The 21,178-nt window shown below is 49.4% G+C and overlaps 10 protein-coding genes across 10 annotated transcripts; 4 read left to right on the plus strand and 6 right to left on the minus strand.

The window, feature by feature from the left end:
* Positions 1-384: 384 nt before the first annotated feature.
* On the minus strand, positions 385-909 carry DEU56DRAFT_906920 (YjgF/Yer057p/UK114 family; the record flags this gene model as incomplete). Its single annotated transcript, XM_041356861.1, has 3 exons — positions 385-398; positions 453-600; positions 676-909. The coding sequence occupies 3 exons, from the start codon at positions 907-909 to the stop codon at positions 385-387; spliced, it is 396 nt and encodes a 131-aa protein (XP_041214980.1).
* Positions 910-1,179: 270 nt separating this feature from the next.
* DEU56DRAFT_868136 (uncharacterized protein) lies at positions 1,180-2,247 on the minus strand (the record flags this gene model as incomplete). The annotated part of the gene is made up of 6 exons (XM_041355464.1): positions 1,180-1,380; positions 1,407-1,449; positions 1,480-1,652; positions 1,674-1,691; positions 1,720-1,929; positions 1,990-2,247. The coding sequence occupies 6 exons, from the start codon at positions 2,245-2,247 to the stop codon at positions 1,180-1,182; spliced, it is 903 nt and encodes a 300-aa protein (XP_041214981.1).
* A 711-nt stretch (positions 2,248-2,958) lies between these two features.
* On the plus strand, positions 2,959-3,168 carry DEU56DRAFT_724426 (uncharacterized protein; the record flags this gene model as incomplete). Its single annotated transcript, XM_041347818.1, has 1 exon — positions 2,959-3,168. The coding sequence occupies one exon, from the start codon at positions 2,959-2,961 to the stop codon at positions 3,166-3,168; it is 210 nt and encodes a 69-aa protein (XP_041214982.1).
* Positions 3,169-3,443: 275 nt separating this feature from the next.
* Positions 3,444-5,211, minus strand: DEU56DRAFT_322513 (uncharacterized protein). Its single transcript, XM_041345658.1, has 3 exons — positions 4,849-5,211; positions 4,693-4,791; positions 3,444-4,643 (listed from the first exon to the last, which is right to left on the minus strand). Exons 1-3 carry the CDS (start codon positions 5,090-5,092, stop codon positions 3,538-3,540), a joined length of 1,449 nt encoding a protein of 482 aa, XP_041214983.1. The 5' UTR covers positions 5,093-5,211; the 3' UTR covers positions 3,444-3,537.
* Positions 5,212-5,343: 132 nt separating this feature from the next.
* On the plus strand, positions 5,344-8,519 carry DEU56DRAFT_769024 (carbamoyl-phosphate synthase L chain, ATP binding domain-containing protein). The gene is made up of 12 exons (XM_041351275.1): positions 5,344-5,616; positions 5,664-5,718; positions 5,768-5,918; positions 5,973-6,020; positions 6,090-6,103; positions 6,156-6,263; positions 6,312-6,334; positions 6,390-6,470; positions 6,534-6,802; positions 6,853-6,998; positions 7,049-7,610; positions 7,664-8,519. Exons 1-12 carry the CDS (start codon positions 5,397-5,399, stop codon positions 8,402-8,404), a joined length of 2,418 nt encoding a protein of 805 aa, XP_041214984.1. The 5' UTR covers positions 5,344-5,396; the 3' UTR covers positions 8,405-8,519.
* A 16-nt stretch (positions 8,520-8,535) lies between these two features.
* DEU56DRAFT_769025 (uncharacterized protein) lies at positions 8,536-10,835 on the minus strand. The gene is made up of 3 exons (XM_041351276.1): positions 10,682-10,835; positions 10,524-10,631; positions 8,536-10,469 (listed from the first exon to the last, which is right to left on the minus strand). The coding sequence occupies exons 1-3, from the start codon at positions 10,817-10,819 to the stop codon at positions 8,595-8,597; spliced, it is 2,121 nt and encodes a 706-aa protein (XP_041214985.1). The 5' UTR covers positions 10,820-10,835; the 3' UTR covers positions 8,536-8,594.
* A 463-nt stretch (positions 10,836-11,298) lies between these two features.
* Positions 11,299-13,297, minus strand: DEU56DRAFT_769026 (uncharacterized protein). Its single transcript, XM_041351277.1, has 4 exons — positions 13,061-13,297; positions 12,774-13,006; positions 11,584-12,740; positions 11,299-11,529 (listed from the first exon to the last, which is right to left on the minus strand). Exons 2-4 carry the CDS (start codon positions 12,994-12,996, stop codon positions 11,506-11,508), a joined length of 1,404 nt encoding a protein of 467 aa, XP_041214986.1. The 5' UTR covers positions 12,997-13,006; positions 13,061-13,297; the 3' UTR covers positions 11,299-11,505.
* Positions 13,298-14,113: 816 nt separating this feature from the next.
* DEU56DRAFT_769028 (uncharacterized protein) lies at positions 14,114-14,541 on the plus strand. The gene has a single exon (XM_041351278.1). The coding sequence runs from the start codon at positions 14,126-14,128 to the stop codon at positions 14,459-14,461; it is 336 nt and encodes a 111-aa protein (XP_041214987.1). The 5' UTR covers positions 14,114-14,125; the 3' UTR covers positions 14,462-14,541.
* A 1,989-nt stretch (positions 14,542-16,530) lies between these two features.
* DEU56DRAFT_769036 (guanine nucleotide binding protein, alpha subunit) lies at positions 16,531-19,540 on the plus strand. Its single transcript, XM_041351279.1, has 11 exons — positions 16,531-16,980; positions 17,265-17,358; positions 17,419-18,078; positions 18,127-18,179; positions 18,233-18,385; positions 18,446-18,501; positions 18,552-18,668; positions 18,725-18,809; positions 18,864-18,929; positions 18,979-19,032; positions 19,083-19,540. The coding sequence occupies exons 1-11, from the start codon at positions 16,731-16,733 to the stop codon at positions 19,130-19,132; spliced, it is 1,638 nt and encodes a 545-aa protein (XP_041214988.1). The 5' UTR covers positions 16,531-16,730; the 3' UTR covers positions 19,133-19,540.
* On the minus strand, positions 19,461-20,868 carry DEU56DRAFT_769051 (proteasome subunit alpha type 5). Its single transcript, XM_041351280.1, has 8 exons — positions 20,806-20,868; positions 20,704-20,748; positions 20,630-20,655; positions 20,218-20,582; positions 20,055-20,157; positions 19,904-19,999; positions 19,769-19,845; positions 19,461-19,671 (listed from the first exon to the last, which is right to left on the minus strand). Exons 1-7 carry the CDS (start codon positions 20,828-20,830, stop codon positions 19,777-19,779), a joined length of 729 nt encoding a protein of 242 aa, XP_041214989.1. The 5' UTR covers positions 20,831-20,868; the 3' UTR covers positions 19,461-19,671; positions 19,769-19,776.
* Positions 20,869-21,178: the final 310 nt, after the last annotated feature.

Below are 21,178 nucleotides of genomic sequence, written 5' to 3' on the forward strand. Positions count from 1 at the left end.
TAAAGCTTACAATTGAACTGTCTTGGATCACATGAACTTTACGAGAGGACACAGGAAATAATGAATGGCCCGCTAAGCAGCTTTAGGGACTCGGGGGACTTTGACCCCACCAATATCATCCACCTCATGATGCTTTCTTCTAAGACCACGCTGCCATTGGATCATGTAGCAGGGGAGAATAAACTCTTGCACAATATACTTAAGAAACGAGATGGGTTTTCAACACAGCAGCTGTGTCGTAACCAATCTGGCTATGCGTCAATTTGAGATGGTATTGCGCAGTGAGTTTCTGCCGTTGCACGTGTGTTCGACGATGTTATGATGATCCCAGCCGTCTTTCTACGTATTAATGTCACGATGCTCCTCGCCGTGAAGAGCCGTGAATCACTTGTTTGCCACTGATGAATGGCGCGTTAGTAGTCAACTGCAAAGACATCATTTGGGAGACTAACCTGCTATGCACTCGATCTCGAACAAAACATCTTTCGGAAGTCGAGCGACTTCGACAGCTGAACGTGCCGGCTTGTGTTCCGAGCTGCTAAAGAATTCCTCGTAAATTTTGTTGACGGTGGCAAAGTCCTCCATGTTTTTCAGGAACACCTATGTAATGAATGATTATCCACACATCCGTCAGATTCGACTCGGAGACGACTGTCTCAGTGAAGAATGACACACCGTAGTCTTGACGACCTTGCCAACTGAACTGGAACTGGCTTCAAGAACAGCCTTGAGGTTTGTAAGGGCCTGCTTGGTCTGCTCCTCGATACCGCCTTCGACGATCTGCATCGTGGAAGGTACGAGAGGAATGCAACCCGAAACAAACACGAATTCGCCAGCCTTGATGGCTTGGGAATAGGGCCCAATGGCTGAGGGCGCGTTGGACGTCGAAACGGATGTGATCGTAGACATTTGTTGCTTTGTTCTGACAACGAGTGCAAAAGCGGGGTGTTGCGGGAGACGAAGTGTGGTTGTCCTACAACAGGAGGGCCCAGCGTGACGGAGAACGAAAGATCTTGATAGGCGGATCGCACCCAACATCAATCGATTCGATTTAACCACACGATAGTTACGATACTCCCGAAAATGACCGTTCGAAACAAGAACAACACAAGTGCTACGTATACCATGAGAATGATAAGATAAGATTGCGTTGATCGGCGACAGTCCATATATACAGGATTACATGGATGCTACTTTCACAAGATTTTTCTCTCCGTTCACTTGTCCATTCCGTACTACATCAAGTGCCCCCTGGCAGCGATCTTGAAATGATCCTTGATCAAATAGGCAAACTCGGTTTGGTTGAATGATATCTTCCTCCAACAGTCGAGGAAGTATATTCGGCATCAAGTTGTCACGAAGGTACTCGTTTTGCGCCAACTTATTAGATACTCACCTCTTGATACAGTCTTCGCACCTACAAGCTTCACCGAATCTGGGAAAGGGTTTCTGTCGACAGGCAATTCCATCCACATCTACACGTCTTTCCCTGCAATATGCCTGCTGCCTTCCGTCACTGGCAATAGCATGGCTACTATACCATTGGAGTTGACGATGCTAGATATACTCTTGAGCATGCCCTCAGCGCTGATGCAGTCCAGAACAAATTGAATACTTTCGCCTGCAGCGAGCAGGATCTTCTTGGCCATATCCTCAGTGCTTTAGTCTACGACATGGGCTGCACCAAGAGACTTGAGGTAGGAATAGTGACGAGGGGACGCGGTTGCAATCCCGCCTGTACCCAGCGAGGGACAACAGCTGAACAGCGTATTGACCAGACGTAGCTCCCGCACCATAAACGAGGATCGGAGTCTCTGCATGGGAAGTTAGCGCAGAGATGGTGAACATTGGCGGAGGAAGTTCTAAACAATCGAACAGAGTGTAGAATGCAGTTATGAAGTCGTCGGGAATTGTTGCAAATGCACAAACCTAGGAGACGGGGTGGGCATCAGACTTGTTCGTTCATCTCGCACAAATATTTATACTCACCTTGTACCCAGTCTGCAGGCCATCCACACCAGAGCCAACAGCTTCTACAACTCCACTAAGATTGAAGCCTAAGACGACTGGATATTCACCGTGTATCAGTCGACCATAATCGGTCATGTATGTATCAAGGGGTATCACTGCGCTGTATGCCACGTTTACCATCACCTCACCGGGTCCAGGAGATGGTGTTGGGATCTCAATAACAGATGTAACGCCAACGGCTGTACTTGCGAATGCAAGATGAGTTTTCGATGTCATCATGGCAGTAAGTTGGATTGTCGATGTGGAGAGTAGTATACGTGATGGTGGATACCGTCATGCGAGTTTATACTTGTCCGAGTCCAATTGCATCGCATATATTCTCTCCACCCATAACGTATCCCGTTCTCTTCAGCCTAGCGAAGTCCGTCAATATTATTACAAGCTTCGCAACCATTAGTCACGAGCTGATCGGTGAAATCAAGAAATGACTACTTACCAAGGTGCTTCCATGAATAAGGAGTGCTACGAATCATACCCGCACACTTTTGCGTCGACGTCGACGTCGGGCCAGTTCAAATAATTCTTTCGTTGCCGCCTGCTGTATTTGGCCCTGTTTATTTAGCAAGGTGCTGCCAAACATCTCCAAACAACCTCCTTCGCATTGTCTGCAATTGCCACACACAATGCAGCATTTATTTCCTCTTCTAGCACCGTTTCCATGGATGCCGCCTCTCGCTTGATTTTCCATAGATTGTTATAGGTCCATGTATACTTCGCAATCCATAATTTCCTTACAAGGCTATTTTACTCGAAGGCGGTCGACACTCACTCTTGATTTCCCCGACACTCCGTCGTCAAAGCACCCAGCACCCAGATACTTAAGCAGCGCGATGTTCAACGTCACTCCATTCATCAGCACTAGCGCCCTCAGTCTCCGAACTAAATATCTGAATCACACACACTTCTCTAAACAATAAACACCTCGAGATGTCTTACACCACCCCTAACGTTAACACCCACTTTTCCCTCTTCGCCTCCTCGCCCGCATCCTCAAACGTATTCGCTGTCTTCGCTCAACCACAGTCTCCACGCGAAACGCATACCATGTACGCAGAGTTCCGCCAGGTGCTTGGCGCCTCCAACGGGCAAAGGAAGCAGGGCAAGAGCGCGCTGAAGAAGATCTTCGGTACCAAGTAGAAGTGTCTACGCCACGCGCCTTCAAGCGCATTAAAATCCGAGAGCAGGCCCTCTCGCTCGATGTGACGAGATGATCCTCGTCTTCCGAGTAATTCCACCAGAATCCAGCTACATACCATTGCCCATTCAAACACCCGTGCGCAGACGCAGTCCACCATAAGCCGTATGCACTCAAGGGCATTCAAAAATATCACCGCCTATCTGGCGTAAAGAGCAGGCAGTTCGGGAATAGTGGGGAGGAAACTGGGAGCGCTGCACACTTATTAGAATTTAAAAGTGCATCCTTCGATACTACTTTACATCTGGGACCTGCTTCAACCAATGAATTATATGCGTATAACGTATTAAAAATATGATTGTAACGAAGCCTCAACGTATGCCACCAGGAGTGGGTGTAGGTGAGACCATATCACTACCTGTTATGATCGCAGGCATAGGCATTCTAAGCCCCATTTTCGGTGCGCCAGATAACGGCGGCTCAGGATTGGGGCGATCAGGAGGTGTTGCGCACGGTGGGGGTATATCTTCTTCTGCCTCTTCCTGCTCTGCCTCAGCGGATATCCGTGGTGGACGTGCCTCCACAATCCTCGAAATCTCCTTGAATTCTTCCTCGCCCGTCCAGCTCCCAACAATATCCTCGAGGTCTTCATATCCTTTGGCTTTCGCTATCCTTGACTTCACCTCGTGTGCGTCAGTCTTTGAAAGCGCAGAGCGTGTACCCTTGAATTGAGCGACACAAAATTTCGTAGCGGCCCAGTGGTTATCCAAGTATTTGCAGAGGCGCAGATACGAAGGTGAAAGTGTTGACTCAACATCTTGAAGGGGTGTTGCAGAGAAACACGATGGATTTGACTCTGCTGAAGTTGCTATCATGACTGAGTCTGCGCCTGAACAATGTATAAGAATATGTGTACCAGAACTTCCACAAGTAAACGCACCGGTGAGTTCTCTAATGCGCGTTGCATCTCCCCTTCCTGTACAATCTCCATTTTGAATTATCGCCACGTCCAAACCCAACCCATGAACAAATTCAACGATCTCTCTCAGCCTATCAACCAATGCTCGCTCTCTCGGCCTCATGTTCCTTGTCCGACAGTGTACTGTGATCGCATCCACACCTGTCCTTGCAATCCTTTCTACCAGCTTCTTCGTCTCTTCCTGAGTTGAAAGTAGTCTGATCTTCGCCGATACACTGATTTCCCTGGGCAATTCCCTTCTCAAAGCCTCCAGTATTCCACAAAGAAGATCCGGATTCGTCAAGAGAGCCGCACCCATGCCAGCGTGTGTGCTGAAGGGCTTCGGACACCCGCAGTTGAGGTCAACGCCTGAAACGTCCTGCATGACTGTTTTGGCAGCCTGCACTGCTAGCTCGGGGTCGGCGGAGCCGATTTGGTATACTAGGTATGGTTTCTCGAGAGGATGGGTCGTGAACATGGCACGAGTCTTGCCGTTGTATGAGATGACACCGGTAACAGCTGAGGAAAATCAGCCGATCAGTGGAAGTGAGATGTGGGTCATACTTACGGTCAACCTCGCGTTCTGCATGTAGTATAGCCTTGTCTACCATTTCGGGGCCCCAAACAAGCGTCGCGCCATACTTGAGAGCCATTAATCGCGTTGGCACTGTTATCAAAAACGCATTAACTCGGATCGGACTGCAGGTACAGAATCGGCACGTACGAGCACCAGATCTAACCATTGGTGCGAGGAATATACCATTTCTGAAGGAATCTGGTGTAAGATGGTCTATTCGCGGACGTTTTGGTGGCCGCTCTGAATCGTCCTGAGGCCCAGGGGTTGGTGACGTTGAGATTGGGCGACGAGACATCGCGCAGGTCAATTTAAAGGACACGGAACCCTGTAATATATGCAAAAATCTTGGATGTGCTCTAGATCTGGATGGACAAAGGATTCGGGCTAGCATGAAACCAATGCAGTCGCCTTCGCCTTGGGTTTGACCGAGATTTGATTCACTTGGCAAAAGTAGGATGTGCTGGGATGATGAGATGGTAAGTTGAAGAAGAATTAGGCTGTGAGAAATTTCGAATCGTGCCGCACCGCGGCGCCGCCGACAGTACTTAGACGAACAAATGCTTTTCCACGTGACCAGTTCGCGGAAGGACCTTCAAGTTCTAGGTTCCGACTGCCGGGCCCGAGTCCTGTTAGTTAGTAAGTATCCATTCATTGAAGTTGCGTTCAAGATCTAAGAGCTTAAAGCAACACACGGAATGATACCCACAAATCGAGCAGCAGCCTCCTCTCTCCTACGCTCTTCTGCCCATGTTTATTCCATTCCACGGACCTTGTTGGCCACAGATGTGAGCAGCAGCACGAAATATGCACGGACATTGCAAACGAAGGCTTCTGTGATCGGCGCAATGGCATACCAACCTAGAATGTTGGTACATCCTACTGTTTCACGGAGAAGATTTGCAACTGCCGTTTCGAGTACGCGGTCTTCCTCATCAGTATGAAATGCGCTTAATATCATTTAGATACCCCGTCGTCCGAATGGAAGCCCCACTTTGACAAGATACTGATAGCAAACCGGTAGCGTTTCAGTGCTTCTTCTAGCCTAACTCGCCTGACCTATCCTCAGGGGGGAAATTGCATGTCGCGTGATCCGCACTGCAAAGAAGCTAGGCATCAAGACTGTAGCAATATACAGCGAAGTTGACGCAAACTCACTGCATGTACTTGAAGCAGATGAGGCCTACTGCATTGGCCCTGCGCCGTCATCTGAGAGCTATGTTCGTTATAATTCCGTTGATCTAGTAGTCTTCTTCTGACGTTGGTTTACTCAGCTACGCATGGACAAGATTATAGAAGTATGTCGTCAAAGCGGAGCTCAGGTCGGTTCAGTCTCAAGTTCTGTCATGTGAGACGGAGCTTGACTTGAACTTGCATTATGCGAAACACAGGCTGTCCATCCGGGGTGCATAGATTATGATTCCCATTTATGCATTGCAAGCTGATACTCTTGTTAGCTACGGCTTCTTGAGCGAGAACGCAAAGTTCGCAGAGCGACTAGCAGAAGAGGGCATCGTTTTCATTGGGCCTCCCTCCAATGCTATAGTCAGTATGGGTTCAAAAAGGTCGGTTCAAGTACCCTCGATGCTAACATAGAGCTAATGCTCCTTCAGCGAGTCTAAGAACATCATGTCTGGTACGACAGATCGTAGAAAGAGCTCCTGGAAACGTGATATTCAACTCTTTTGCAGCTGCTGGCGTTCCATGTGTGCCGGGTTATCACGGCGTGAACCAAGACGCTGACCTATTATTCGCAGAAGCCGGGAAGATCGGTATGTACCCTCCTCTTCCATGCTCTCCCCGGAACCTCCCGCCGAGTACATTGTGTTACACAGGTTACCCAGTCTTGATCAAAGCCATTCATGGTGGCGGTGGCAAGGGCATGCGTGTCGTGTCGTCTCCATCCCAGTTCAAGGATGCTCTCGCTAGCGCACAGCGCGAATCCTTGAAAAGCTTCGGTGATGCAGATGTGCTCGTTGAGAAGTACATCGAGCGTCCCAGACATGTTGAAGTGCAGGTATTTGCGGATACGCTTGGGAACACCGTGAGTTTATGGGAAAGAGACTGTTCTGTTCAAAGGAGAAACCAGAAGATTATCGAGGAGGTAGGTTTGAAAGTTGTACCGAAAGCGTATAAATCAAAAATTTCCGATAGGCCCCGGCGCCTGGCTTGAGCCCCGATCTTCGTGCAGACTTATCCGCGAAAGCGGTTGCTGCTGCAAAGGCCGTGAATTACGTAGGTGCTGGCACTGTCGAATTCATTTTCGACAACGATACAGAGAAGTTTTACTTCATGGAAATGTGTGTTCTTTCCAGTTATACGGATACGTACACCACTCACGAAATCTCAGGAACACCCGCCTGCAAGTTGAGCATCCCGTCACGGAGATGGTCACTGGCCTTGACCTTGTCGAGTGGCAACTGGAAGTTGCAGCTGGTAATCCTCTTCCACTTTCTCAAGCGCAAATTCCTCTCGTCGGGCATGCATTTGAGGCGCGGATATATGCAGAGAACCCGCGGAACGATTTCCTACCCGACTCTGGGCCACTCTTGTACCTTCACACCCCGAAGCCAACCCATGTCTTTGCTCCTCCTATCCCATCACTCCCTCACACCGATTCGTGTTCAGAATTGGACTCGGTGAAGCGGTCGCCTGATACCTCAACGCATGTGGCACCGTCGATGCGTTTAGAACAAGGGTTCACGCAGGGCGCACAGATCGGCGTGTTTTATGACCCGATGATTGCCAAACTGGTGGTACACGGACGCGATAGGACCTCTGCGCTTCGTGCTCTTCGCCGTGCACTTGAACAATATAAAGTAGTCGGTGTCTCGACGAATGTCGAATTCCTGAGAATGCTTGCTGGTAATGAGGCATTTGTCAATGGAGAGGTTGAAACCGGCTTCATCAAGGTTTGCTGTTTATCTCGCTGCCCTTGTCCAGGCTTGTATTGACCCATTATTAGAAACACTACGAAGACCTTTTCCCAGCTGTCGAAAGTCCCTCAGCCGAGTTAATGGCACAAGCAACGTTGTTTGTCGCACTACGAGAGTATCCGATTCAGTCTACAAGCCTTGCGACGCCGTGGACGACGCTGACTTCAAGGCGCTTTGGCGGAGATGTTTACGAGCGTACCATTTCCATCCAGCCCGATGATGCATCCGCAGAGCCCACCCGAGTTTCTCTCAAATCCATCTCTTCAGGCCAATTTGACATAGCTGTTCACTCTGCCACACCAAAGACATTCACAGGTGTCTCAGCACGCCTGGTTTCACCTACAACATTGAGCACGACGCTTAACGGAGCTTCGACCGAAATAACGATCGTGTCGCAGCGCCCTGCTCCTTCCCTTCCTGCGTCACGCGCGACGAACACCATGGAACGCCTACACGTGTTCTCAGCGTCGGGAACCAAGACTACGTTGGCTGTCGCACCTCCTGCATACCTGCTCTCCCTCGGCCAGGATGTTCTCACCGCATCCAAGGGTGCCTTGCGCGCACCGATGCCAAGTTTAGTAGTAGAAGTGAAAGTCAGCATCGGCGATCGCGTTGAGAAGGGTCAGCCGGTGGTGGTCTTGGAGAGTATGAAGACGGAGACTGTGTTGCGTGCTGAGGTAGCGGGTGTTGTGAGTGCGGTAGGGTGTGCAAAGGGGGAGATGGTGGAGGAAGGGCGGGAGTTGGTTGACATTAAGGAAGAGGAACAGTAGGCATGATTCGAGTATTATTTGTATCTTAGTCGATGGATATTCAGGAGTAAAGTACTTAAACGCACTGTGGCGTTTCCACATACTTTTTCAAGTAAACACTAACTGAGCCTCGGGGACCTGCAGCTAGTCATGAGCCTCGACGTGTATGAAGCAAGCTTGTATTTATGATGGATAACACAATCACGCTCAACTACCTCCCGTATGGTGTCGGACTCTCCTCCACTCTCCCTGCCTTCGCCAGCTGACTTCCAATACCAATAGTATCTTGCAAAAGATCCTCCCCAAGAAGTCTGAGCTCGCTTGGACCTCTCCCGTGCTTGCGCTGCGCAGGGGGGATACCAAATACAGTCTCCTCCTGTACCTCCAAGCTCTGACCATCATCATCAACAGAATCAAAACTATCGTCAAATCCATCTCCCTCGTCCTCCACGGCGCGCGCAAACGGATGCACCGCACCGCCTTCGTCACCAAAACCCCCTCCGATCGAGTCGCTGGAGTGATTTGAATTTGACGAGCCGAATGAATCATCTGGGTCTTGATTGCGTGCGGAGGCCATGAGGAACGCAGTCGATGGCTGGCCTGGGTGTGCAGGCTCGCCGAGAGAGTCTGAATCAGAGTCAGAGTCTGGGTGCTGATCATCCGGCTGCAGTGTGTTGGGATCTCCTTGTTGGAAATGGAAAAGGTCAGGGTAAGGATCGGGGGTATGGAGGGCTTGTGGTTGAGAAGGAGGGGCAAGCCGTGCTGTTTCGAGACTTTGGGGAGACACGACAGAATGTGATTTTGACGTAGAGGCATATTCGGGTATGCCGAGTCCTGTCCTGCGCATTAGGCTTGCAAAACTCGCGCTCGGGTCATTGCTGCTGTACCCAGAGGGGTAAGCATGGCGGGTATATCGTGTTATAGATGGTGGGGTGGGGATCGTAGACATGGTATCTTCCATGCCATCTGGATTGGAGTAGCCAAATTTCTTGAAGCCACCAAACCGGTCTACGGTGGCACTACTTCGGACGGAACTGTGATCAGATTGAACATCTCCGAGAAGGTCGCGACGTATACGCTCTGCAGCTTCCTTCCCGGGTGTTCTTCCCAATGCATGGTGCAAGTCCTTGCCTGGTGTCCGACCAAGTGGTGGTAGCAGGCCCAGTCCAACACTAGACCTCGGACCACGCGGAAATGCCACAGTCCGCGGTGGTGAAAGACCACGCATGAGTTCTGCCGAGTCATCGAATGAGTCATTGAACTGATCAAAGGATCTATTTGAATCATCGGATGGTCTCGTCAGAGAGGGTATATCTAGCGTAGATGACGAGTTAGAGGTGGATGACAACGGGGGGTATGGCTTGTGCGGAGAGCGCTCATATCGTCGCTTCCTAGGCGATGGCAGTGGAGGGTCTGGATGATTTCGCGGAGGGAGGTATGCGTGTAGATGTTGTGGGATTGCTACGGGTGTCTTTGGCTTAACTTTCAGTGGAGATACCCTTGCGCTAGCTGGGAGGCCACGAGGGGTAGGGAGCGCACTGGGTGGAACGCGCAAAGATGGAAGGTTGGGTCGTGATGCACCCTGCAAGACAGACTGCCCATGTGGATAATCCCTTGACTTTCCCTTATCCGTAAATTGCTGGACCGTGTTTTCTTCCTCATAAGCAAAGCTGTTGTAGGTATCGTCTTGGCCCGCTGAGGCCTTGCTGTCCTCTCCGAGGGTAAAGTTCTGGAGCTCACGATCAAGCCGCACGAGTGGAGATTCTAGCGATGCGCTCCAAGAAGGTTGATCTTCCACCGTATCATTACCTGAAAACCCAGTACGAGCCGGGGTAGATGATACTGCATTCGATGGCATGAAAGAGGACTCAGATGCTGTAGAATTTGGATCGTAAGTGCGATTGCGAGGATGGGAGGGTGTTGTATCATCTTCGGTGTCGAACTGAGAAGTCTCCTCTGCGTCGGGCCGGGCGGAGGAACTTTCGGCCTGAGATGTGGCTTCTGACTGTTGTTCATGCAAAGAAGAGTAGTCATCATATGTAGGAATATGTACTTGCGCGGCCTTCTCGTAAAACGATGTCCAGAACTGAGATCACATGGTAGGTTTCATCAACGAGAAAACAGGACAGATCAAACTTACCTTTGCAGCTTCACGAACGGGTTCAGTGCTCACGGCATACCGCTTCACAGCTGGTAGCAACTTTGTGGCCATTATATTCTGAATCTTTGAGAAATTTGTGTCGATGTTCTAATGACTTGATCAGTGTTAGACGGTAGGAAGCACATAATTAGGACAACCTGAAGTTTAATAGTTATCAGCTGTTCAATCTGATCAATCTGGTCATTGACAGATGCATTGGTGTCGAGACCTGGAACATCTATGGATGCAGGATCAGCGCTAGCTTGCCAGCGCGGAGGATTCGGGATGATGCTCATCGTCGCGGATATCCACAAGACGCGTCTTGTCACGTGTGACATATGCGTGCTTCATGTCACGCTTGGAAGTTCGACTCTTCCGTTGAACAATTTGAACCCTCTAACTAAATCCTGCATAGCAGCCCTAGGTTTTCAGTTACAACGTCGTCGTTTCTGTCTCTCAATGTTGATATCTTCGACCCTCTGGTTTCTCCTTGTCTTTGAGCGATCAGGTGGATCTTAGACATTCACAGTCACGGTGTTGAACAATTTTTACCTGTGCGTATTTTAAAACCCCTTGAGCACGGGCATTTCACGAGGACATAGTTGTGCATGAGATTTTGAATTTCACACAATCCCATGCACAACTATGTCCTCGTGCCCTCGAGCTCTGCACCCTTATGGAAGATCACAATATAACAGTTTTCGCTCAAATTTTTACTTCGCCGGTCTTGATGGTGGGTAATTAGATTCATTAGTATCGGTTTTAAACTAACAGAGCCCGTTCCAACACGTTCCGAACGTTTTGTACATGTGCAGTGTACTCTATTGGAATTTTGAGTTGCGGGAAATGTCACAATCTTCACGTCCATAATCATAAAAAATACTTTGCCGAAGCTTAAGGAATGAGATTGTCCAATGACGTGCAATGGGTTAAAAGTCTGTCTGCTAAAGACGTGAGTCAAACAATAAATACTGTTCTCTGTTTAGAGTGCAAGACCGCACTGCGACTGAAGACATTGTTCATCAGTGATGCGATTCACCAAAACTGTTTTAGTACTTACTGGATTCTCGGGGAACACAAGACCGGAGCTAGCATTCGATAATCTGTTATTCTTGGGATCATCCCCCAAGTCAGCAGACAGCAGCTCTTTCCCCTTCCCCTTATCCCTGGACTCAAACGGATACGGGTACGCAATGGAAGCAGTCTCATGGCTGTCACTGCCCTCAGAATCGTCGCTAAACCCTTCCTGGGACGTTTCACGTAAAAACGGGTTGACGATGAAGGACGAATCATCGAATGGCGTAACTAGGGGACGCGACTGCGTAGGCGTCGTGGGGTCCTGGTTTGATGGATCATCGTCGTATTCATCCATAAAAGCATTGAGGCTCCGAGTTGCTATTGGCGTGGGTGCATCTACAGGGCTTGCAGCTGCTACAGCTGCCGCCCAAGACGCTTGTTGCTCCGAGAATGTGTGTGACGAAGCTGACACCGCTTCGCGGCTTTGTGATGCCGTATGAGAGGCCACAAAATTGGAAAGATCAACGACTCGGGCGCTATCGTGGAACGGGTTCATGGAGGCGGGGGGAACGGGGAATGCCGAAGGACTTGGTCCGGGGCTATCGTATTCTTCGTCATTGTCCACCACAGCGTGGGCCCCCGCGACAAGCGTGGTAGCGGCAGTATGATATGAGTGGAGATCCATGCTCGATTGAGACCCGATCGCGATACCGATACCGCCGCGCAAGCTAGACTGCCCATGGTCGGACGAGTAAAAACTCTCCGCGCTCGCAAAATCTCTCTCTGTGCCATCTGAGTCGTCATCTGAAGAGACGTCGCCATCGTTTGACTCCCTGTCAAGATTCTCGTACAATACTGAGCCGGTCGAACTACGAGAAAATTGATGCGGGGAACCGGCAATTGAGGGGTGAGGGAAGGCCGATGAACCAAAGGAGTCTGAGGCGTGGTGTAGGTCGCCACGGCTCTCACTCTCATCTTGGCCTCCTACTACAGAGCTGTACGTAGGACTATAAGGGTGGTTTTCGCGCATTGCCATTGCCACCGTTGGAGAGAGTGGCGCAGTGAGGTCACTGTCATGAAGCTGCTGGTGCGTACGCAAACGCCGCCTGCGACGGATGAGATAGCATGCTGCAATAACAAGAAGCAAAAGTGCCAGGACGCCGCCCACAACCCCTCCAATGACGGGGGGCTTCATTTGACCTGTATCCCGGTGGGTTATATACAGTGTGAAACCGATTGAAATAGCGTACCTGGCTCCCGACTTTGGCACTAGAGTCGGGACAACAACCGGAAACGTCGAAATCGATGTCACGGTGGTCTCGGGCACTAAGGATGTCCCAAAAGTGGAGTAGGATATAAAAGTGGAAGTGCCAGTCGAAATAAGTGTGATCGAAGACCAAGTATACCCACTCGAGATGCTCGACGAAGGGGCCTCCAAGTTTTGGGGCGGCGGCATAGACGTAGGGCTTAGGATCAGATAATGAGGTCAACATATTCCGGCAATAGCTCATAAAACTCACAATGTGCGCGTGGCAGTGGGAGCAGTGGAAGATGGGTTGCCCACAGGACTGCCAGTGGGCGTAGGCAAACCTGCGGACGAGACTGTGACACCATTTCCAGTCGGGCTTGGAGCATTCACGGAACTTCCGCCGGGAGATTGCGGTGCCTGGGAAGATTGTGCACCAGGCGCTGTAGTTGGAAAACCTCCGGAGACCGTGGTGGGTAATGTTGAAGCTGGTGAATCAGAGGAATGGGTCTGCGAAGATTGCGCGGTCACGTAAGTATCGGTGTGACTATCTGTTGTAAGTGAACTGGTGGGAGTTGCCGCGCTGGTAGCCACTGTATCGGATGAATGATTTGAATCAGTAGATGTCGTTGTAGCTGAGGACTGGGTTGGCTCATGAGTTGGAGGCGATGGAAGTAAGCTTGAAAGCAGAGATGGCAAAACTCCTTCCCTAGAAGTTGTCGTTGGCGCGGATGTATCTGTGGTAGTTTGAGAAGTAGCAGTGGGCGTTGAAGAGGTGGCTGAATCAGTATGTATCGGTGAGCTAGATGATGACGATCCTCCTCCATTAGTACTTTCTGCGGTGCTAGATTCGGATGTGGGAGAAGTAGTTTGGGGACTGCCTGAAGTTGGTGAGGTCGCAAGTGAAGTTGTCTGTTGGCTGGACGTCTGTCGCCCCGGAGTTGAAGTTGGCGAAGTCGTCGGAGTAGTGGAATTTGTGTCTGGCGTTGTAGACGGCTTATCTGCGGATGAGCTAGGTGTAGAAGAAGTTGTAGTGGGATTGCCTACAGTTGGCGAGGTCGTGGGTGAAGATGTCTGGGAGCTTGTCTCTTGCCCCGATAAAGTACTGGACTGGCTCGTGGTCAATGGTACAGATGGTTTCTTCGTGGGTGGCGGAGGTGGCGAGGTTGGTATAATTGAAGGTAGCGAGATGGGTGTGGTTGAAGGTAGCAAGGTGGGTGTGGTTGAAGGTAGCGAAGTCGATATGGTTGAAGGTAGCGAAGTCGATATGATTGAAGGTAGCGAAGTCGATATGACTGAAGGTAGCGAAGTCGATATGATTGAAGGGAGCGAGGTCGGTATGACTGAAGGTAGCGAAGTCGATATGAATGAAGGTAGCGAAGTCGATATGAATGAAGGGAGCGAAGTCGATATGACTGAAGGTAGCGAAGTCGGTATGACTGAAGGTAGCGAAGTGGGTAAAGTTGAATGTAGCGAGGTCGGTATGACTGAAGGTAGCGAGGTCGGTATGACTGAAGGTAGCGATGTGGATATAGCTGAGGGTGGTGAGGTCGGTATAATTGAAGGTGGCGAGGTCGGCAGTGTTATTGAAGGAAGATCTCCCGAACCAGACCCAGAATCCTTACTAGGAGGTGAGGGACTAGATGCAGGGCCGAAAGTAGTAGGACTGTATTGAGAAGATGTCCCGCCTGTGTCTCCAAGTGGCGATAAAGTGGTTATTGCGCCACCTGACGGTGGTCCATCTGTCGGTCCCCCTCCACCAGTGCTCATCGATGATTGTGAATAAGGCGAAAGGGATGTTAACGTATCCGTGCTCGGTTCTGACCCCTTATAATTAGTTGACGTGCCGTCTGACTGTGACCTTATGACGTTCATGTGAGAAAGTCAGCTGATTGCTGTGAATGTGGTAAAGTGATCGGGAACGTACGATGAGAATGTCGTGCTTATCGAGGCGCTGGGGGTTTGTCCGGATGTCTGTGATGGAATAAGACTATATGTTCCGAAAACGAAAGGGTGCTCCGTACCGTCGGCGAGGATGACGGAGTTGATAATGATTGTGTATTCTGCTGATTTGTGCTTTGGGTCCCGTCCGATGAGTAGCTAGAGGGTGAAGTTGGAGTTGTCTGATCTGATGAGTGGCTGGAAGATGAAGTCAGGGTCGGTGGGCTAGGCAGTCCTGTAGGCGCAGGTGGTGTGCCCGTGGGGAGAGGACCGGAAGCGCCACCTCCAAGAGATGCAGAGCGAGCGAGGGGTTCTCGAATCGACATACGGAAAACGGGAACGAGAATGCGGAAGCATATCAATTCATTCGCGGGATAATATCTACTTTAGCAAGCTACAAAGTGCGGGCGGTGTAGGCTATTTGTTGCGGTTGCCCCTTGATGGTGAGCATTCCTGTTGGCGTTTGATAGTGATCCCTGTGTCAACGTTTCGAAAATTTGATGAGTTAGCCCACGGGTAGACCCAATTTTGTCTTGTTCGTATAACGGGATACCGGTGCCGCCAAGATGTCTGGCAGTCAACTTTTACGTCCAATAGGAAGGTCTTGAGGCGTGAGTTGCTAGTCGGCACGCTTTAGAATCGCAGGCATGTAAATTCGTGGCAATGATGAATTGAGATCAACATCGTGATGCATATGCCACTGGCACAGCAGGACAGCAATACATTGCCATCGAGGGAAGAACTTGAACCTACAACAAAAAAAAAAAAACAAATAACGTGATGTCAGGTAAGAAGTTATTACTGCATGTAAACAGATAAGTGATGCGCTTGTCTTCGAAAGGCTAAAGGAGAGTTAGAAGCTTGGGAGGGTGTTATCATTGAGGATGCCTGTTGAGAGCTACCGTCGTACGACAGTTGTCAGCTGAGGTTGACGAAATAAGACCTTCTGATACCCACCAAGAAAAGCAGCAACAACCACGTGAAGAAAAGAGTGAACTAAAATAAGAGTACAGCCAAAGATTGCATAAGTGCCATCTAATAATGCTCTACGCCGGTACTAGCCTGAGTTAAGTGATCTTCGCGAAGAACCGGTCTTTCTGCGAAACCGAAACCCGCCTCGAGGCTCCAATTTCAATACCAGGTGGTTCTTTGCATTGATTCAATCGATTTATCAAAACAATATGAGAGCGTTGGAATTGCGGTGCCGTACGTGGAGCGGTCTTGCTGTGAGAAGACTGATCAGCATGGCGGGTAGGCACATTGATGCAAAAAAATCTCGTGCCTGTGGACGGTCTGCATTGTCCTAACGCCTTCGCAAAAGAATTTTACGTTTGGTTCAAGCGCTGAAGCAGTCCCTGGTGTCATAAACCCACCTTAGAAGACCTCATGAAACCGATAAGCTTTCGGTAAAGAGAGAAGATACTTAGTACGATGGTTCTAAAGTTATCGACAGCGGCTCCCTTGGAGCACGGAATTGAGAAATAGCGGCTGCATAGTCCTTCTGAATCGCTCGGCAGGAGGCTTTTCCCATACAACATATCTTCAGGCGTAAAGGGCATATCGGGGAGTTTTGAAGAGACCGAGGTGACAGACTTTGACAGTCGGCGGTCGGACATTTCCTATGTAAATGGTAAAATATTAGAAATTGACAGGTAAGTATACCCCGTGAAGCTCTCCGCGGCGGTAGCATGATCCTGGCTCAGTGACGGCGAGCCCGTTCATCAAAGCAGATATTTCGACTTAATATCGCCCAGGAAGCAAAGGTAGCCCTAGCATTGCCCTGCGGCCGTGACAAGACAATATTGACAGCCAAAATAAGAGAAAATTCAGAAAAAAGGCCTCCACGTGCCAGGCAGAACCTTCTTTTGGAAAGCGCTTGTCGCGACTAGCCTCTTGTTAGCCTCTTGCACTTATAAAAACCAGTTCTCAAGCACGATTAGGTTTTTCGGCTTTCTCTTTAGACCATCCTTGTCTCTGCGCCCGTCTTGTTGTCGTCCAAGACAATGGCTCGGCCTTTGGAGCCAAACCGACGCCGATCCTTTTCCGATCCACTGGCTGCTGCGCTTATGCCCCCTCCGAACGAGAGTGCTGCAGATCGTGAAAGGAGATTGGAAGCAGAGTCGGAGGCTAAACGGGTGAGCGATGGAATCGATGAAATGCTCCGTGCAGAGAAGAAAGAGAAGAGGACAAAACCTGAAATTAAGGTCTTGCTTCTGGGACAGAGTGAGAGCGGCAAGAGCACAACTTTGAAACGTGAGTCATCCAAGCTTTCTGCTTCGTCTCTTCGTTTTTGTGCGGAACCGAGCTGCGAACATAATAAGCTGTCGCGGTCTCCAGACGTGTTGTTGGTTTTCACTACAGCATGTTGGCATCTTATATTCTATCGAGTGGAAATCTCTTAGCACGAAGGTGTACTTGGTCGAAAGAACCTTCATGTTGGTTTTCGTTCCTGCAATACTATATATTTCATGAAACCGCACTCCTCAGTGTTTACGCATTGCACATGTCTGGGCCGCACTGACTCATATCTCATCCAGAATTTCAATTGATGCATGCGACTGCTGCCTTCCATGCTGACCGAATCGCATGGAGAGCTGTAATATATCTTAACCTCGTGCGATCCGTTCGCCGGTGAGTCCTGTTACCACTGCGAATCTAGTGGCATATTGTGATAACGACGCTCAATTCCAGCATCCTTGATGCTGTCTCCCCTGAATCAGACCAACCAGACGATGCAGAGGATCAGGAGACTGCGTCTGGTTGCGTAGTCGCCTTGCCTCGCGAGTCTTCTGCGGCTCCTGCGACTAGGGTCCCAAAGTACCCCCAATATCGCCGCGCTTTGGAACCTCTGAGGGAGCTGGAGGAACGTTTGATCCGAATGCTGTCATCTCCGAATGAAGACGAGCCTACCCACACTGCCCCTTCAAAGCCTGATTGGAGTATCTATGCAAATGGTAACTCTAATACCCATGTTACTATCGGCAAGAATGGCCGACCTGCGCCATTCATTACTATACCCCCATCACGGAATTCATCCCCGCTTTCCCCGCTTTCGCCTTCAACGAGCCTCCCTTCTCCTGGTGGGTCAAGCAACAGCTCGTCTAAATCAAAGAATGCGGAAGTCAGCGTTCATCATACCTCGAACTGGAAAAAGGCCTTTTCCCTCGGTAATAGGATCAAGAGTCCTAAGAGTGCACACACAAATGAGATTGAGGGCTGGTGGGACGATCCAAGCGACCCTGTTCATGTTCTCAATTCTTGTGCTCAGCCGATGCTGGCATTATGGAAAGACCCCAGTGTCAAGCAACGCCTACGGGAGAAACGGATCAGAGTAGAAGAGGGCAGTGGCTTGTGGGTGCTTTGTATCTGATATTGTATTTTTTTCTTGACAACAAACAGCTTTTTGGACGAGATATCGCGCATCACCGCTCTACGGTATTTTCCGAGCGACCGTAGGTCAATTGGCTGTCTAAAAACATGCCATTTCTAACAATATTATGTTTAGAGGATGTCTTGAAAGCCCGGCTCAAGACCATGGGCGTCGTCGAGCACTCTTTCTCAATTGCTGATTCCCAGCGCCGGTTCATAACATGGAAAGTTTACGACGTAGGAGGTGCCCGAAATCAACGGCATGCCTGGGCGCCTTACTTCGAAGATGGTAATTATATGACTTGTTCTTCGATGATGATGATGATCGTTCATTGATATCACCATGCAGTAAATGCGATTATTTTTCTGGCGCCCATCTCGGCTTTCGATCAAGTATTAGCAGAGGTCAGCCACTGATTGCTTACATCTACGTGACGTACTGATGCAGTATACAGGACCCGGAGGTGAACAGACTAGAAGATTCCTTGCAGGAATGGAAATCTGTCGTATCGAACAAACTTCTTGCACACGTCAGCATCATTCTTTTCCTAAACAAGGTCGATCTTTTGCAGGTCTGTTGTTATTGGTTCGGTAAGCGAAGGCGATGATGATGCTGATGATACTTTAGGCAAAGCTCAAGAGCGGTGTCCGTCTTAGCCATCATATGCCACGCTATGGTGATAGACCAAATGATTACGAAAACGTATCTTCATGTAGGTGGTAGTGGTGCTTTCTATCAGGTCCACCTCTCAAGTGGTTCCATGCAGACTTTTACAACAAGTTCGGAAGCATTCACCAAACATTCTCGTCGAACAAGGATAGGGAGTTCAAGAGTAGGTGAACTTCAACATTGGATGATCCCCTTCTAACACCGCACAATAGTTCACCTCACGTCAGTCACTGACACCAGGCGGACAGCCACGATCATACAGAATGGTTCGTGAGGTGTTGTCTTCAAGGGCTGATCACTTACCGCTTTGTTCCAGTACGAGATATCATCATTACAGTAAACTTAAAAAACATTCATTTGATGTAACGCCTCTTAACGCTCTTTTCCTGAGGCGCCCAAAATCATTCCTTTGACGGATTACTACATTATCCGCGTACTATTATGCCCTCTCTTTATTCGTCTGTTATTCGCAATTGTTCGTTCCAAGCATCCCCCCATGAGTTCTAATACTGTTCTTCTATCTCATTTTCAGACCTTTCAGATTGTATACCATGCGTCCAGCATTACGATTGTTGACTTAGTAGTAGTACAGATTTACCATACCCTTCCGCTAATTAGATTTTTCATACAAGTATTAACGTTCGACTACTCTTACCCTTCACTCAAATGCGACGAAATGCCAGGGGCGTTAATATTGTCAATTCTACCTGGGATTATCAAAGGCTTCATTTGAGTCACTCCTATTGTCGTTGCGTTGGATCGCAGGTCCGCTACTGCCAAAGGCCAACCGCACGCACGTTCGTTGTCATAAAATGTTACGATGCTTCTCACTCGTTCATAGACGCTACTCTTGTCCTCTCAGTTCTTTCAGTCGACTAGTACTCACAGTGCTAGTCACAATCATGCTGTCCCCATTTGTATAACAGGTAGGTCGACCAGGTTTTGCGGGCAACAAATGTTAGCAAAGACATGTCTCGAGGCTGTCTTAATATTGTCATCTACCTGAATCATTACATGGCGTCAATAATTTCCTTCAGTTGTACTTCGTCTAATATCGCAAAACCTTTCTGTGGCGTGACCTGTGACGAAATCAATGTTAGTTGTGAAGATTTGTAGAAGAACCTGGGAAATACATGCCTGTGCCAACTGGACGTTGTGGTGGTCTAGTTTCTCCTCCATGACTTGCTTTAGAACTCGTAGCGTCAGTTTTTGTGCCTCAAGCAACGTCATTTGCTGTCCAATGGTGTGTTGAATACCGAATAACACGTTCAAGAGGCGGGGATTATACCTTGTGCCACTTGTCTTGTAGCTCGCTTTGTGCTGCTTCTGACCCTGACCCAATGGCTTTTGCATTATACCGCATGAAGGTGCCCGAGGGATCCGTATGGTATCTACCAAGAATCCGCAAAAGGATCAGGTCGAACAAAGGGGCCGACTCGATTCGCACTCACAGTTGTGGTCCCAATTCGTCAATACCAGCAATAAGCAGCGCAACACCAAACGGCCGACTCATCATCGCCTCCTCGTCATGCACACTCTCACCAAATCGCAACGCCAGATCACACACAGCCTGAGTTACACTCTCCACTTTGATTTTCTCGTCGTAAGTGAAGGCGTGGTTCTGGGCTGTGACGCGTGCGTGGTCGATCATCGTCCGGGCGTCAGCTGTGAGGCCGGACATTGCGCATCCGAGGTGGGTATCAATTTCCATAATCTTCTCGATGGAGCTTGATTCTAGGAGTGGGGATTGGACGCGCTTCTCTACTGCGAGGACTACGCCGTCTGGAGTGCGTACGCCGACTGTTGTCGATCCAAGCTGGGGAAGATGAGATGTGTAGTCATGCTGCACGATGTAATGCGTACCTTGATAGCTTCGATAGCATATTCGACTGCATCCTTTCAGAACAATTTCAGGACACCAAAGTTGTCTGACGTACCTTGGAACAGTCGACCTTCCGGGGAGAATGTGTTGACACCTCGATCTGCAAATACGATGAGCTCTATCACATGATGATGTCGAGCCGTCAGAATGAACATACCGTACTCAGAACGCGTCAAGAACATGGTTTATAGGGTGCAGAGAAGTGGAAGTATGAGGGATTCTGTGTTAAGTACATCTTGTCGACGCGCGTCGGTCAAGTTGGCATGTGGGAAACAGTTTCCGTTTTGCGCATTGGCGTAGCCTTGCGCGCTTGTCTTTGTTCCTAGCTCTATTAGAGGCTTGACCAGCCTGACCTCCCACCAGATTGAAAATTAGGTTGACTGAATCCAGACTACCTCTTGCTATGATTTGGTGTCCAGCCGAGCTTGGATGAGAATATTGGATAGTTCCATTGCAACTCGGCTAATCACCATCGTCGACACATTCAGGCGGCAGCTACATATCAACCTCAACTCCAGCACGCAGCAAAT

Source organism: Suillus clintonianus, assembly GCF_016758775.1.
Source record: "Suillus clintonianus strain FC179 chromosome Unknown DEU56scaffold_3, whole genome shotgun sequence".
Lineage (NCBI taxonomy): Eukaryota > Fungi > Basidiomycota > Agaricomycetes > Boletales > Suillaceae > Suillus > Suillus clintonianus.

What these genes read in the sequence shown, in the direction of transcription:
- DEU56DRAFT_322513 (XM_041345658.1), bottom strand. Translation starts at nt 5,092, where the DNA reads ATGCTAGCCCGAATCCTTTGTCCATCCAGATCTAGAGCACATCCAAGA. An exon ending in AATGGTTAGATCTGGTGCTC is followed by an intron (nt 4,792 to 4,848) that starts GTACGTGCCGAT and finishes TTTTGATAACAG; the next exon opens with TGCCAACGCGATTAATGGCT. An exon ending in TGCAGAACGCGAGGTTGACC is followed by an intron (nt 4,644 to 4,692) that starts GTAAGTATGACC and finishes GATTTTCCTCAG; the next exon opens with CTGTTACCGGTGTCATCTCA.
- DEU56DRAFT_769024 (XM_041351275.1), top strand. Translation starts at nt 5,397, where the DNA reads ATGATACCCACAAATCGAGCAGCAGCCTCCTCTCTCCTACGCTCTTCT. An exon ending in ACCAGAAGATTATCGAGGAG is followed by an intron (nt 6,803 to 6,852) that starts GTAGGTTTGAAA and finishes AATTTCCGATAG; the next exon opens with GCCCCGGCGCCTGGCTTGAG. An exon ending in TTGAAACCGGCTTCATCAAG is followed by an intron (nt 7,611 to 7,663) that starts GTTTGCTGTTTA and finishes ACCCATTATTAG; the next exon opens with AAACACTACGAAGACCTTTT.
- DEU56DRAFT_769025 (XM_041351276.1), bottom strand. Translation starts at nt 10,819, where the DNA reads ATGAGCATCATCCCGAATCCTCCGCGCTGGCAAGCTAGCGCTGATCCT. An exon ending in TGATAACTATTAAACTTCAG is followed by an intron (nt 10,632 to 10,681) that starts GTTGTCCTAATT and finishes TCAAGTCATTAG; the next exon opens with AACATCGACACAAATTTCTC. An exon ending in CCGTTCGTGAAGCTGCAAAG is followed by an intron (nt 10,470 to 10,523) that starts GTAAGTTTGATC and finishes ATGTGATCTCAG; the next exon opens with TTCTGGACATCGTTTTACGA.
- DEU56DRAFT_769026 (XM_041351277.1), bottom strand. Translation starts at nt 12,996, where the DNA reads ATGCCGCCGCCCCAAAACTTGGAGGCCCCTTCGTCGAGCATCTCGAGT. An exon ending in CAGGTACGCTATTTCAATCG is followed by an intron (nt 12,741 to 12,773) that starts GTTTCACACTGT and finishes ACCGGGATACAG; the next exon opens with GTCAAATGAAGCCCCCCGTC. An exon ending in TTGTGTTCCCCGAGAATCCA is followed by an intron (nt 11,530 to 11,583) that starts GTAAGTACTAAA and finishes CAATGTCTTCAG; the next exon opens with TCGCAGTGCGGTCTTGCACT.
- DEU56DRAFT_769028 (XM_041351278.1), top strand. Translation starts at nt 14,126, where the DNA reads ATGACTGAAGGTAGCGAAGTCGATATGAATGAAGGTAGCGAAGTCGAT.
- DEU56DRAFT_769036 (XM_041351279.1), top strand. Translation starts at nt 16,731, where the DNA reads ATGGCTCGGCCTTTGGAGCCAAACCGACGCCGATCCTTTTCCGATCCA. An exon ending in CTCGTGCGATCCGTTCGCCG is followed by an intron (nt 17,359 to 17,418) that starts GTGAGTCCTGTT and finishes GCTCAATTCCAG; the next exon opens with CATCCTTGATGCTGTCTCCC. An exon ending in TTACGAAAACGTATCTTCAT is followed by an intron (nt 18,810 to 18,863) that starts GTAGGTGGTAGT and finishes GGTTCCATGCAG; the next exon opens with ACTTTTACAACAAGTTCGGA.
- DEU56DRAFT_769051 (XM_041351280.1), bottom strand. Translation starts at nt 20,830, where the DNA reads ATGTTCTTGACGCGTTCTGAGTACG. An exon ending in GACGAATTGGGACCACAACT is followed by an intron (nt 20,158 to 20,217) that starts GTGAGTGCGAAT and finishes GATTCTTGGTAG; the next exon opens with ATACCATACGGATCCCTCGG. An exon ending in ACAACGTCCAGTTGGCACAG is followed by an intron (nt 19,846 to 19,903) that starts GCATGTATTTCC and finishes ATTTCGTCACAG; the next exon opens with GTCACGCCACAGAAAGGTTT.